The sequence below is a fragment of the Sycon ciliatum genome, chromosome 4 (assembly GCF_964019385.1).
Source record: "Sycon ciliatum chromosome 4, ocSycCili1.1, whole genome shotgun sequence".
In the NCBI taxonomy this organism is placed as follows: Eukaryota; Metazoa; Porifera; class Calcarea; order Leucosolenida; family Sycettidae; genus Sycon; species Sycon ciliatum.
In genome coordinates this window covers 2,316,076-2,329,228 of record NC_088646.1, presented here as the reverse complement: position 1 = coordinate 2,329,228, position 13,153 = coordinate 2,316,076, and the positions used below count along the sequence as shown (strand labels likewise).

Sequence of the window (13,153 nt, the reverse complement as noted above, 5' to 3'; positions counted from 1 at the left end):
TAAACGGGGGACGGAGGGGGGCTCTGCAGCAAAAAGAAGGAGTTCTCACTTCAGCACTAGTACATTATCATGATTCTGCTTAGCTGACGAACCACTCAGTCCACACTGCCCCACTGACTTGCAACGTGTCCGGTGCCGTTGAATGCAGCGGGTTTACAACACATGCACCAGTGACCGGTGTAGTACCAGAAAAGTGCACTAGCATTTCAAACTACGGTGGGAACTTCGTACTAATAATTTAAATGCAACTGAAATTGAGGAGGTACGAGTAAAGATAAAACACAGATCAAGATGATGATACTAGTAGTTGATAGGAGCAAACCTATCGCGACAGCAAGTGCTCTTATTGCTAATGCAGCATTCCTAGCAGGGAAAATGATCCCCCTAGCCGAAAGGAATTCCAACTATTTCCCCTTCTTTTGAAGTGGGAAGTACAGCAATGTGTCATTCCTACAGAGAAGAGAGCGTTTGATCCGCCTCATTGCAGGGCCTCACCATCACATTGAACTCGCCCTCATTGAGAGTACATGTATGTGGCATACACATAGATTTTTAAATTAGGCCCAGATTGGAAAGAAAGAAAAGCTTTTTAAAGTCAGGCGATTGGATGGCACAAAATACATATGTGCTCTTTATTTCCGGAAAGGAATCAAAGTTTGGCACGGGGGGGGGGTGTGCTTGAAAACCATTCAATTATGCTCGTCACAAGTTATGTACTCAAATTCTTCCAAAAGAAAGCTGGTCCATTTTGGCTCAAATCTGCGGGGCAATAGTCCACGTACAATGGATGTACACCACACGGTCGTTGTGTGGGTAGCGCAGTGAATGCTTGCCCATGTGGCTGGAATATATACCCTGAGCTGCAGTGTTCTGCATTAGCTACACGACGCCAGCATCAGGGAGGTGGCCATTGCCAGCACGGAGCTCGGAAGCAGCAGCGCCGTGCTCCAGTGGGATGCGGCGCCGCTTGCCAGCCGATCGGCGACGTCGTCATTCGGGTTTGTTGAGCTGTTGAACGACATCACCAGACAATCCGCCGTGGACGTGTAGACGTACGAGTCGCCGAAGATCCCGTTGCACATGCTCATAGCACTGCCAAAGCGCTGGCCAAACGTGCTGCAGTTGGAGTCGTCGCGGCAATGACTCTCGCTCCGACCGTTCACCATGGTAACATTCCAGTCAAGGTACCAGCTAGTCACACAGATCGGCTGGTCCTGGCATGCAGCGTAGAAACGATCGCACCACGACCCGCAGATTGGAACACCGGAGTACGTTTCCCCTACATCGTCCGGGTGCACGTTATGGTCGACGGGGATCTTCTTCGCCCACGGGTACGTGTTGGGTGAGCAGAAGTAGAAACACATCTCTGCACGGATGTAAGCCTCGCACTCCTCCGACACATTGCCGCACTTGGGCCAGAAGTACGTGTCGATGTGCGTGCCGTCGCTATCCGCCAGCGGACGAGTCGTGTTGGGCGTGCAGCACGCGTTGTCCGCGAATGCATGGCACTCGTGCAGCGTCTCGCGACTGGGCATCTCCTTGTGACGACCCTTCGTTGAAAGACAGCGTTGCTGACTAGTGTGCTCGGGCTCATGATCGGCTGTGGACTGATCTACACACAATGATGATAGCACGATGCCAAGCAGCAAAAGGAAGCTCAGCATTTTCTGAGTCACCCAAGGTTTCTCCATCACCACCACGTCTATTTCGATTCAGTAGAAACAAAATTTTAAATGAAACGAGTTGCACAACGACTGATGTTCTGTGAGCGAACACGTAACGTCGTTGCACTCTCGCGTTTTATAGGCACTTGCCACAGGTGGCCCGGCTTTTTGCGAAGATTGCTTACGCGTAAGTTACGGGAGAGATTAGAGAGCTGCTACTGAGTCTGTTATTATGTGCTCCACCTGCTGCTGCTGCCAGGTCGTCCAGGAATGACCAGTTGGGACGAACTATTGCACAATCAGAAAAACCAGTTTCTGTCAACAAACGCAACATCCAACCCAACGACCACAATGCGTAGCGCTAGCTGCTCCTCGAGCCTCCGGCTCCCAGCTAAACGACTGGTAAGTGGTAGATCCAGTTTTGTAGTCTTGGGGATCTTGGCACGTGCATGCAACTGGAGTGCAACTGTCACCAGGTCACCAGGTCACGTAGACCTGCTTGAAGTTGAAGGAAATACCACTTATGCATGCGCTAGGCACTAGTGCTGGGCATGCACCATGACTATGATGAGTCATGACTGATGATGCACTGCATCATGGTAATAATAATTATTGGTTTAAGTTAATATGAACAAAATAAGAATTTTTTTTTAAATAAAATAATAATAGTGCCTTTAGTGGTGAAACGAATATCAAAACCCAGTATACTAACTAACTAATAATACTTATCATATGGACTCTTGGTAAGCCAGGCCAGACTCAGTGCATTGAGTCTGGCCTGGCTTACCAAGAGTCCATAAGTATTATTAGTTCAAGTAGTTAGTATACTGGGTTTTGATATTCGTTTCACCACTATTATTATTTTATTTAAAAAAATTTCTTATTTTGTTCATATTAAACCAATAATTATTATTACCATGATAACCGGTAACCCAGGGGTTATGGACTCTTGATCTTGGACTGATGCATCGACTTACATGTACATAATGACCGATACCGCCTTACCGGTAGTTGCGTCAGATCTAAGTCAAGTCACACAAGTGGCACAACCACTGAACCAGAAGCGAAACTGACTACTGTAAATCAACTAATTTTCGCTGGCGATTTAATTTCGCTGATTTCGCCGTTTGGTGCAAACCGGCCAAAGTAAATCGCAGGCCAACGTTTGTCATAGATGCAAGATTGAGCCATAGCTGCATAAGTATGAGAGCAACAACCAGCGATCGATTTCTGTTTGAAAACCCCAATCGGCCAAAGTGAAATGAGCGCCAAGAGTTTCATTTCGAGATCGGCCAAAATTTGTTGATTTACAGTACTGTCAAGAGTCCATAACCCCCCGAGGGGGTTATGGACTCTTGACAGTACTGTAAAAGCAGAAATATTCGCCTGGAATTTATTTCTGTCTTTTTCGTCCAAAACAGTACCGTACAAACTGCGGCAAAGCCGGCTACCAGGCCTGCAGGAGGGCCCAGGCCAAGTAGATGTGGGTGTCTCTGTGCCTTGCTGGGAGTACGGTATATACTGAGTTAGTGAGTATAACGGCAGGTGTGCCAAAGACAACATAGCCAGAATGTGCATCGTGTACATGCAACTTCATGCATACAGTTTGAACTGCACTACCGTTACTTGCAAGTAAGGTACCAAAACTTACAAGAGTAAAATAAGCTCCCACTGCACTATGTAGTCTTGGTACTGTACCACAGCGTTGCTCAATGAAATCCAGCCAAGTCAATCAAGTACGTGCCGCGGCGCTTGGGCCGCGACATGATGCAAGACGCAAGCTGGAGCGACGCGATTGGATTTCATCGAGCAGCACTTTATTAACGCCGGGTTTCACGCAATCGGCTTAGCGATTAAACCCGGCGTCAGCATATCCATAGTGACTGGGCAAGCACCGCGACCGAACACTACACCAAACACTACACCATGAGCGCAAGTCAGCGTGCTGGTACAGGACAATTAAAATAATAGCAAATCTGCATGACACGACGCAAATATACATGCAACGGAAAGCATTTTTTAATCCTCTTCTGCACATAGAAGCAGAAAATAGAAAATGAAAAAATAGTACTCGTGCTTGGTGGTTAAAGTAGTCGTGGAGGAGCTACACTCGGAAATAAACTGAATAACTATGTACAGAGCAATGTACAGAGCAAAGTAACACGCCCGGAGAGCCGTTACGATGAACATCGGACAGGAGAATGCGGCAAGCGTGTCATATGTGCACACTGCAAAGTGCAAAGTGCAGCAGCAACAGCAGCAGCAGAACCATGACTAGACCCCGACTGCAGGCAGGCCATCGGCGTTATCTGGTGGTGTTTGGACACAGCATACAAACACCACACGGTGAGACAGGGATCCGGCCAAAACAGAGGAGCATGGGATGAAGGCAAAGCAGGAATATACTTATAGTGAGCCACGGGCGTTTGCGGCACAGCTACCAGACTGCACAGCTACCAGACTGCACAGCTACCAGACCGCACAGCTACCAGACTGTTTTCGTGCAAGAAGCGTGTCAACTAGACAACAAAATGAAAATAGGAGAGATCGGGAGCATAACTGCAGCGTAAATTACCTCAATTCGTCTTCTTTTCATCTGTGGTCTCTGACTCGTGGTCTTCATAACTGCAGCAATAAAATAAAGGAGTATACAGGCAGAAGAGAGAGAGAGAGAGAGAGAGAGAGAGAGACGTACAAGTGAGCGTCCGTACCAGATACGAACACAAAGGAATGCAAGCATTAAAATGCCACCTGCGTGCGCCAGACATCATCATTATATTCATATCTAGATTCTAGACATATTAAAGGGGAAGTTAAGGCAAAAATTAAAATTTCACCAGTTGTAGTCTTCGGGGTGCTGAGTCGAATGGTCTTGGTCCGAGAAAGCTGAGACGCTCCCTTCCTACTTGAATCCCAATCGAACTCGCGCACTTCCACCGAAACTGGGTGACTGCGCCCTACTAGATGGGGATTTGTATACAAAATGTCACTAAAAGCGCCATTTCGTTCTTATAAAAGCACGGATGACCGCGATTGGCCCATATGTTGTACTCTTTTGGACGCTGAGTCGACTGGTTTTGGTCCGAAAAGGATGCGATGCAGCGTTCCTCCTTTATTCCCAATCGAACATGGTTGAACAAGTGGTCACGTGCTCCTGGGTGCCCACATCACCTGGTCACCACGCCAGCAGGCGACAACTTTCACACCAAGGTTCAACTCGAGTGACAGGACTGCACCCAAAAAAGGTCAAACAGGCTAGTAAGTTGTACCCTGCAGGCACGGTGACCAGGTGACTGGCGTACGCAGGAGCACGTGACCGCTTGTTCAACCATGTTCGATTGGGAATAAAGGAGGAACGCTGCATCGCAGCCTTTTCGGACCAAAACCAGTCGACTCAGAGTCCAAAAGACTAAAACATATGGGCCAATGGCGGTCATCCGTGCTTTTATAAGAACGAAATGGCGCTTTTAGTGACATTTTGCATACAAATCCCCATCTAGTAGGGCGCAGTCACCCAGTTTCGGTGGAAGTGCGCGAGTTCGATTGGGATTCAAGTAGGAAGGGAGCGTCTCAGCTTCCTCGGACCACGACCTTTCGACTCAGCACCCCGAAGACTACAACTGGTGAAATTTTAATTTTTGCCTTAACTTCCCCTTTAACTTACCCACAGTCACCTACACTGTCACATGCAGTTATACAGTTATGTATAGTATGTAAACTAGCATATCCACACTACGACTGGCTATACAATGTGTTCCAAACAAAACACAAGCAGCTTTAGGAAGTTTCAATTACACCAGGCCACCGGCACCATGCCTGACTATACCTGACTATACCTGACTATACCTGACTATACCTGACTATACCTGACTATGCCTGACTATACCTGGTATTGGTGGTGAATGCAAAGGTGAGAGTGACGTGACGAATCTCACAATCAAGAACGCAAAGAAGAGCAGAAACCTCTCTCATTAGCTGCATAGAACGCCATGCTGCCCTCACTCCCAGTTGTGAGTAGTCAGTTGACAGCGGGCGTCAGTAGTGCACATTGCATGTACAGTGTTGCATGCATACACGCATCAACATGATTATGTGTTAGCACAGCATGCTTCCTGCTGACAGTGAAGGCCTTGAACTAGGGACCTTATAATGATTGCCGCCAAGTCTGCAATCACTCGGCTACGAGCCCTGGCTGATACAGAGCAGGTGCAGAGAATAGATCATGGACTGACCTGAGCAGTGGCGACAGCTCTCCTCGTAGCAGTGCAACAATGAACGGGAATCCCAGACAAGCTGGCACCAGGTACAGCAGAGCAGGCTGGTAACAATAAAGACAACATAGAGAGAGAGAGAGAGAGAGAGAGAGAGAGAGAGAGTGTGTTTGAGAGAGAGAGAGGGAGAGAGAGAGAGAGAGAGAGAGAGATTTCACACAATACAGCAAGAGTGCCTAAACCCAAGAATGTGCAGCTCTTATGCATGACGGCAGAATTTCATATCGCGTGACCAATCCGTACACATTGCCCGCACCAAGATGGGCACAGGGTTGCTTTCTGCTCTGCACTAGGTACAACTTTTCTCTCCAGTGGTGACTTTGCACGGTTCGCTCACATAACCTATTGAGCCGTGTCATGTGGTGTGAAACTTCGCCACCGGAGCACAAGAGATGGAAAAAGCCGGCAGTTGCACACCCTTGGGTTATTTCGTACTCTTGCTTACAGATACAGTTGTATACAGTGCTTCAGTATCGTATGTTGTTGGTCTTGGGCCGTGCACAATGCAGATGGCAATGGAGAAGAGCCACAAGGGCGCAACAAACTGCAGAAAATCTCACAACACTGCCATTGGAAATGAACTAAGCAACAGAAGCGAGCTGCAAAAGACAATGACATGTTGAGAAAAACGATCAAGCGGCCATAGCTTACCTGGGCGTGCTTGAAGTAGTGCATAATGAAAATGGTGGTCAGCAAGCCGACCAGGTAGGCAAACAAACACGTGAGAAAGTACAGCCGTCCACCCTGGGTACGACTACAGCACGCAACAAACGAACACAACAGACCAGAGCACACACACAGTAACGATATTGGACAAGAGTTCATGAACCAGAACGCACATACAGCATCCATGCTGCACAAACATGATATTATTTAAAAAATGAAAAGTTTCCGTTTGTGTCATTATGAGGCACGGGATATGCAGTAACCTGGTACAATGTAGCACAGTTGGTTCATTCACAAATCACCATGTCTCTAGAACGTGTAGGATGATAACGGAGACATGGGGCACGTGAACGTAGGACAAGCAGCTAAAATTACCAAGGTGAAAGGTGAAACTAACCATGACTGACGCATGTACATGTACAAGTGATCATCAGTATGCTCATTGACAAATCCTCGTCCGGAAGTAGCAAAGCACCAAGAAACACTCGTTCGTACACATACAATTTCCAACAATAGAGAGGTTCCGGGGTACGATTTTCCGGGCCAAAATCCGTATGGGCGGTACGGATTTTTTCCAGGCGTACTCCATACGATTTTTCGGCACGGAGAACCCGTGTGGACTGGCTTTCATACGAACCATGTTTCGCATGGAGATTTTGCGTCATCGGGTGCAGAAAGATTTTTCGCGTACAAATTTGGTATGAGAAACATCGATTTTCCGCGGGAAGTTTTGATTTCGGTACAAATTTTCAAAATAAAAAGGCATAGCGCGGGAATGTGACGTGTTTGCGATCGTAGCCTAGGGAATGACGGCAAACACAGAAGTTTCGTACTCCGGAACATTTCACTGCTCGAAAATGACGTATAAAAAATCCGTAGCGCCTCTACGGATTTTGGCACGAAAAATCGTACTCCGGAGCCTCCCTAGTGTGAGTGCCTTACCTGGTGTCAAAGCGTAGGAGAAGAGCCACAAACACACCTGTCCAGCAAAAAGAAACCACAGCAAAGCAAATAGGCCATCCATACGTGTACATGTACTAACGTAATGTCACATGAAACGGGTGGGCTTCTTCCTGTAGAGGCCGATGCCAGGGCTAATGGGGTATTCACACAACAGGCAAATCCACGTGTGCCGGAAAGTTGCTATGGTATTTTACCTGTGAACGAGAAAAGTGGCTGAAAAGTGCAAGCGAGCTGGGGGCCCACTTTCACGATAATCGTGGCGTGCACGAGTACATTTACACCAAAAAGCGCGAAACAAGACTTGATTTTTTACGCAGCTCTTTAGAACATGATAATAATTGTATGCGTGTTTTGAAATTTTGAAATTCCCATGGCTACTGGTCGGTGAAGCATTCAAAAATGCAAACGTGCCTGTCGTCAAGTGCAGCTGTGTGAATCCACACAGTCACTTTTCTCGTATGTCACTCCCTGCAACTTTCCGGTGCACGTGGATTTGCCTGTCGTGTGAATACCCCATTAGCTACTACATGTACCGGTATTTCAAATCATGTGTTTCTATGTACATCAAACACTATAATCAGACTTTTCTGCTGAGAGTCCATCTTGAAAATCAGGTTGGTATTCAGTACTATTTACAACAGGCTTCTACACAAGACAGTACAGTATAGCAATGCAGTGTTCGGCACCGAATGGATAAAGTCAATATCCTACCATACACACACACACTACCATACAGAAGTATTTACAACTACCAACAACACACACACATGTATGCTAACACTCACCGGGGATGACTATGTCGCCAAGACCAAGCAAAGCAAAGTTCTTCGCAAACCATCCATTCTCCAAAAGATCCATGGGGAAAACCACTGTAAGACATTTGAAAACAAGTGAGATGAACATGAAGCTCTTGTAGAACAGGATACCGTTGCCATTTTATGATTTAGTTGAAATCACATTTGAAAAACAAGCTTCCAATATATGAATATCGAAACAATACGCTCATGCACATACACACCATTGGACCATTGGACGCCCATCGCCGGAGGCGATAATAGCGATGCTACAGCAGAAGCCATAGTAACTTGTGCTGGGATTGCACCATTCAACAGCTTGCAAGGCTGAAGAATACACACACACACACACACACACACACACACACACACACACACACACACACAACGCACAACTCACACTTGATGGGAGCGTTGAAGGACTTTGCAACGGTCACCATCACATCAGTACCGAACACCTGTTGATGAACAAGAGAGAAGACACAGGGCATACGAGTCACGACATGCACCTGTACTTGTAGCACAAGGATTGGGCAAGGGGACAGATGTCACTACTAGTGCAAATACAGTCAAACTTCTTTAGGACGAACACCAACGGGTCGGCAGTATTTGTTCACAATAATGGGAGTTCTTCTTATCCATATTTTATACTCAGTGAATAGACAGGGTTTCACCGTATATTCAGGATGCAGTGCATAAGAATGCCAGTACATCAGTCAACCTACCCAGAACACGTCATAGAAGAAGAGACCGCCGAGCAGAATACAACCATTAGTCACCCTGCAGCAGCACACAACGTACACACACACACAAATTAAACAGTTATCGTGATCGAAAGCACACGAGCAAGCCCCCAGGGCGCACTAGTATACACCACACAGAGCATAACAGCTACCGGCACAACACACAGTGTCAAGTTGAATCCCCGCTCAGCCTTGTCACTAACATTGGATTAAATTCACTTCTCCGTGTACCAGACACACAATGCTTGCACTCCAAAATCAACAAAACAGACACATGGATGCTGGAAAGACATACACAGGGAACACCCCCGTAGCACGAGGGAAAGCACATCACCTACTTATTCAGGGAAATCATCTCAATTCCATTGACGGCAAAGGAGAAGGCGAGGACGTTGTTAGCAAACCAATGCTATAGAAACACACACACACACACGCAGAGTAATATCAGATGGGAAGTTAGAATACAATGTACATGTAGAAGTGTTTATTCAGAAGTAGGAATGCTCTTTCGAAAAAGAAAGCGATGGACACACACAGGATGCAATCCAGTACAGTACATTGGACATACATGGCATTACAGACACGCCTATCCTGGACAAGCAACACCAGCAAACAGACTCAGCACAGCACAGCACCATATACTCATAGTGTAACTTACCTTTTGGAAGAGGTACCAGCAACCGAATCCGAACGCCAGGACAAGACAGATGACCGAGATGAAGTCGAATGACTCCTCCGCCACAACTGCAATAAGACGAACACGAAACAGAGAGAAGCACAGCAGGGAACATTTTCACCACCACCACCGCTCTCAGTCAAGCAAGGAGAGCGATATCCCCATGACCGAGCCATACTGCAACTTCGATAGCCAGGTAGCCATGGTAACAATGGCGACCATCGCTTACTAATTAAAACACAAAGACTTGATCGTGTGACTACTCACTGACTGCCAATGTCCCTGTCCAGGACAGGTTTTCCAGTTCAGGGATGCAAACAAGGCATGTTGTACTTACTGGGGTCTTTGATCTGAACTTTCTTGTCTGATGTTTCTGCCGACTCTGATTCAGAGCTGCGACTGCCGGCTGCCACTTCTTCTGCCTCCTGTTCTTTCTGAGTCTCCGCGTAGCTCTCAGCTCTGCTGGTCTTCTCGTCAAACGCACCGGTGACGGTATAGATTTGCTTGCGCAGCTCTCCTTGCTGGGTTGGCTCCATCTCCGCCACCAGGAAGTAGAACGAGCGCTTCGGCACCAGCTTCGACAGAATGGGACGGAGGATGACACTGAATGATGTACACACGCATACACACACACATACACACACACACACACACGCACGCACACACATGCACACACACATACACAAGCACATCTTAGAATCAAACACTGATAGCCTAGAGTAGAGGATATGCACATGACTTGCGTTGCTTGCTAAATGGCCTTTGTCACCCTGACCCTCCGTAGAGCAACAACAAGTACACAGCATGTGCCAGAGCACAATGACTTTACGAATCCTCAGCAGCCAACAATAAGCACCGTCACCATGTTGAACCCTACAAAGAAATACTGCACCGGTCAACCACACTAAATGTAGTATGCATGCTACAAAATGGCTGTCTGTCTGTCTGTCTGTCTGTCTGTCTGTCTGTCTGTCTGTCGGTCTGTCTCTGTCTGTCTGTCTCTGCCTGTCTGTCAGTCAGAAAAGCAGTAAACAGCAAACTGGAACAGCTTGGTCGGCAGCAGAGACAAAACTCACTTCAAAGCACGGGACAGAGCCAATGAACTGAAGATGAAAATATAGATGTTCAACAGCCAGTTGACATACTGCTCGCCTAGAGCCTGCATGTGAACCAACACACAGACAACACGCACAGTAGTCAGCTCAAACAGGATTAGCGAATCCAACATCTTAATACATGTACCAACAAACATAAGAAGGGATTAGACTGCAACGACATCATCGTACATGCATATGCTTCAAATGACATCACCGCATATGCTTTCTGTTGAGCGGCAAAAAGTGCGAGTTACTCCATAAAATAGCACAGATAATGATGGCATAGCTCGTAGTGGCATGGCTTCTATAGTGCTCCGTGCCCTCAAGTCAAGTGTTGAGTGCCCGAATGCACGATGTGCTTACTGGGCACTGGGTGCAGCACTACATTGTAATACTACTGAATGTATGAGCACTACACCAGCCTACAAGAGTACATGTACTGTTATGGACATTGAAACTCGGTGGATTGACCGGGCCCTGCGCCCTTACTGCCATAGCGCGTACACTAGTACACAATTGAGTTCCAGTAAAAAAAAGGTAAGAATGGACCAGCAGTGATCGCGGCTATGCCCCGTGGCCGTTTGACTTCTCAACGTATTTCAATGCCCACAACCGTAGGGCAATGCTCCAGTCCTGGATCACAGAGACCATAGTGTCTTGTAGAGAGCTGCAGTCAGTGTACCCGTACTGCTTACTAGCCCAGCTGCAAGCACATCACACCATCAGTAATCTATTTGTAGTCACACATCTGCTGAACACGGTCTTTACCTTGAAAACAATATAGAGACCCAGCAAAGCACAACTGGCAAACACTGGAAACATCATAGCGTCTTTGGTGGATATTACGTCAACATCTTCACCAGCCTGGGGATACACAAGCAAAGCAGCCGGCATACCAATTCACACACCCACCCAACGACACACCCACCCACACACGCACGCGTGTACACACACACACACACACACAAGTACACCAGACAAACAGAAGACAGGCATGTCAGTGCCCACAGGATATGAACACACATGGAACAAACACTTGTGCCGCACACACACACACACACACACACACACACACACACACACACACACACACACACACTTGTACCTACATACTGCCAAAAACTGGTGGCGTGTCTCCCCGAAGAGGGGAGAGAGATTCAAAAGGCACACACATATACACACACATGCACGCGCGCGCGCGCGCGCGCGCGCGTGCGCACACACACACACACACACACACACACATACACACACACACACGCACCCTTTGCTGAAGAGAGGATAGCGAATAAGCCATGTAAGGCAAAGCAACTTGTACTGGAATACAGCATTCAAAAGGCTGAGGAACGGTAGCCTGGTATTGCACCACACAGCTGGTTGGAGTTTTTTTCTTCTTCTTGGACCAGTGAATTTTTGATCTCTCTCTCTCTCTCTCTCTCACACACACACACACACACACACACACACACACACACACACACACACACACACACACACACATACACACACGCACGTACACACACGCACCAGCCATTGTAATAGGAAAGTCTGTTTCTTATATCCATGATGAATGCCTCAGCATCGTGTCTGATGGCGGACAGTACAGATACTGTGATATATTGATGCTGAGACCTGTACCTTTTTCGATACTCTGGCTTTCTTGAGAAACTCTACAGAGCGTATGGATCCGATGATGATCGGAAGAACTGCCAAAACAACCAGAGCTGTATAAGCAATGATTATTCCTTCCTTGGTCGCAACCATAATGCCGCTGCTGGCCAGGCTGGATCCATTCGTGCCATTTATGCTGTCAGAGACATTCACGCTGCTGTTCATGCTACTGTTCGCTTCCATCGTGGTCTACAAGCAGACCTCACGTCTGCCCACGACGACTAAGGAAAAAACACACACGATCCTCCACTTTCTACTGTAGTGACTTTGCAATGTACACAACACCAAAAGTTTCGAAATTGCAAAGCTGGTTCATGAAATTTCAATTTTCTTTGTCAGACTCAAAGCATCATCATCATCGCACTACATACTCACATAGTCATTTCAAGCTGACTGGATCATGCATGCATCAGCGCTGACTCGGCTCAGTGACGCTTTCCCGACGCCATTTTCTCCATGGTAATAAGAGTAGAGTACCGGTCATTACGTCAGGGAGTCGGCATTTGACGACTTCCTGGCCCGGGCACCAGTTGCTGTTGCTGCTGCTAGCTGCTGTACTGTAGTTGTTATTGCTTTTGGCAGTATGTATCATATGTGTGTATGTATAT

The 13,153-nt window shown here is 47.1% G+C and overlaps 2 protein-coding genes across 2 annotated transcripts; both read right to left on the bottom strand.

The window, feature by feature from the left end:
- Nucleotides 1-875: 875 nt before the first annotated feature.
- On the bottom strand, nt 876-1,691 carry LOC135813351 (riboflavin-binding protein-like). Its single transcript, XM_065326451.1, has one exon. The coding sequence runs from the start codon at nt 1,689-1,691 to the stop codon at nt 876-878; it is 816 nt and encodes a 271-aa protein (XP_065182523.1).
- A 1,910-nt stretch (nt 1,692-3,601) lies between these two features.
- Nucleotides 3,602-12,894, bottom strand: LOC135813872 (minor histocompatibility antigen H13-like). The gene is made up of 14 exons (XM_065326895.1): nt 12,513-12,894; nt 11,643-11,738; nt 10,854-10,936; nt 10,115-10,380; nt 9,760-9,845; nt 9,440-9,510; nt 9,084-9,138; nt 8,759-8,816; nt 8,350-8,433; nt 7,544-7,580; nt 6,587-6,689; nt 5,897-5,982; nt 4,240-4,289; nt 3,602-3,973 (listed from the first exon to the last, which is right to left on the bottom strand). Exons 1-13 carry the CDS (start codon nt 12,726-12,728, stop codon nt 4,241-4,243), a joined length of 1,290 nt encoding a protein of 429 aa, XP_065182967.1. The 5' UTR covers nt 12,729-12,894; the 3' UTR covers nt 3,602-3,973; nt 4,240.
- Between the last annotated feature and the right edge of the window lie 259 nt (nt 12,895-13,153).

What these genes read in the sequence shown, in the direction of transcription:
- LOC135813351 (XM_065326451.1), bottom strand. Translation starts at nt 1,691, where the DNA reads ATGGAGAAACCTTGGGTGACTCAGAAAATGCTGAGCTTCCTTTTGCTG.
- LOC135813872 (XM_065326895.1), bottom strand. Translation starts at nt 12,728, where the DNA reads ATGGAAGCGAACAGTAGCATGAACAGCAGCGTGAATGTCTCTGACAGC. An exon ending in GAGATGATTTCCCTGAATAA is followed by an intron (nt 9,139 to 9,439) that starts GTAGGTGATGTG and finishes GTGCTGCTGCAG; the next exon opens with GGTGACTAATGGTTGTATTC. An exon ending in CTCCTACGCTTTGACACCAG is followed by an intron (nt 6,690 to 7,543) that starts GTAAGGCACTCA and finishes TGCGTGCTGTAG; the next exon opens with TCGTACCCAGGGTGGACGGC.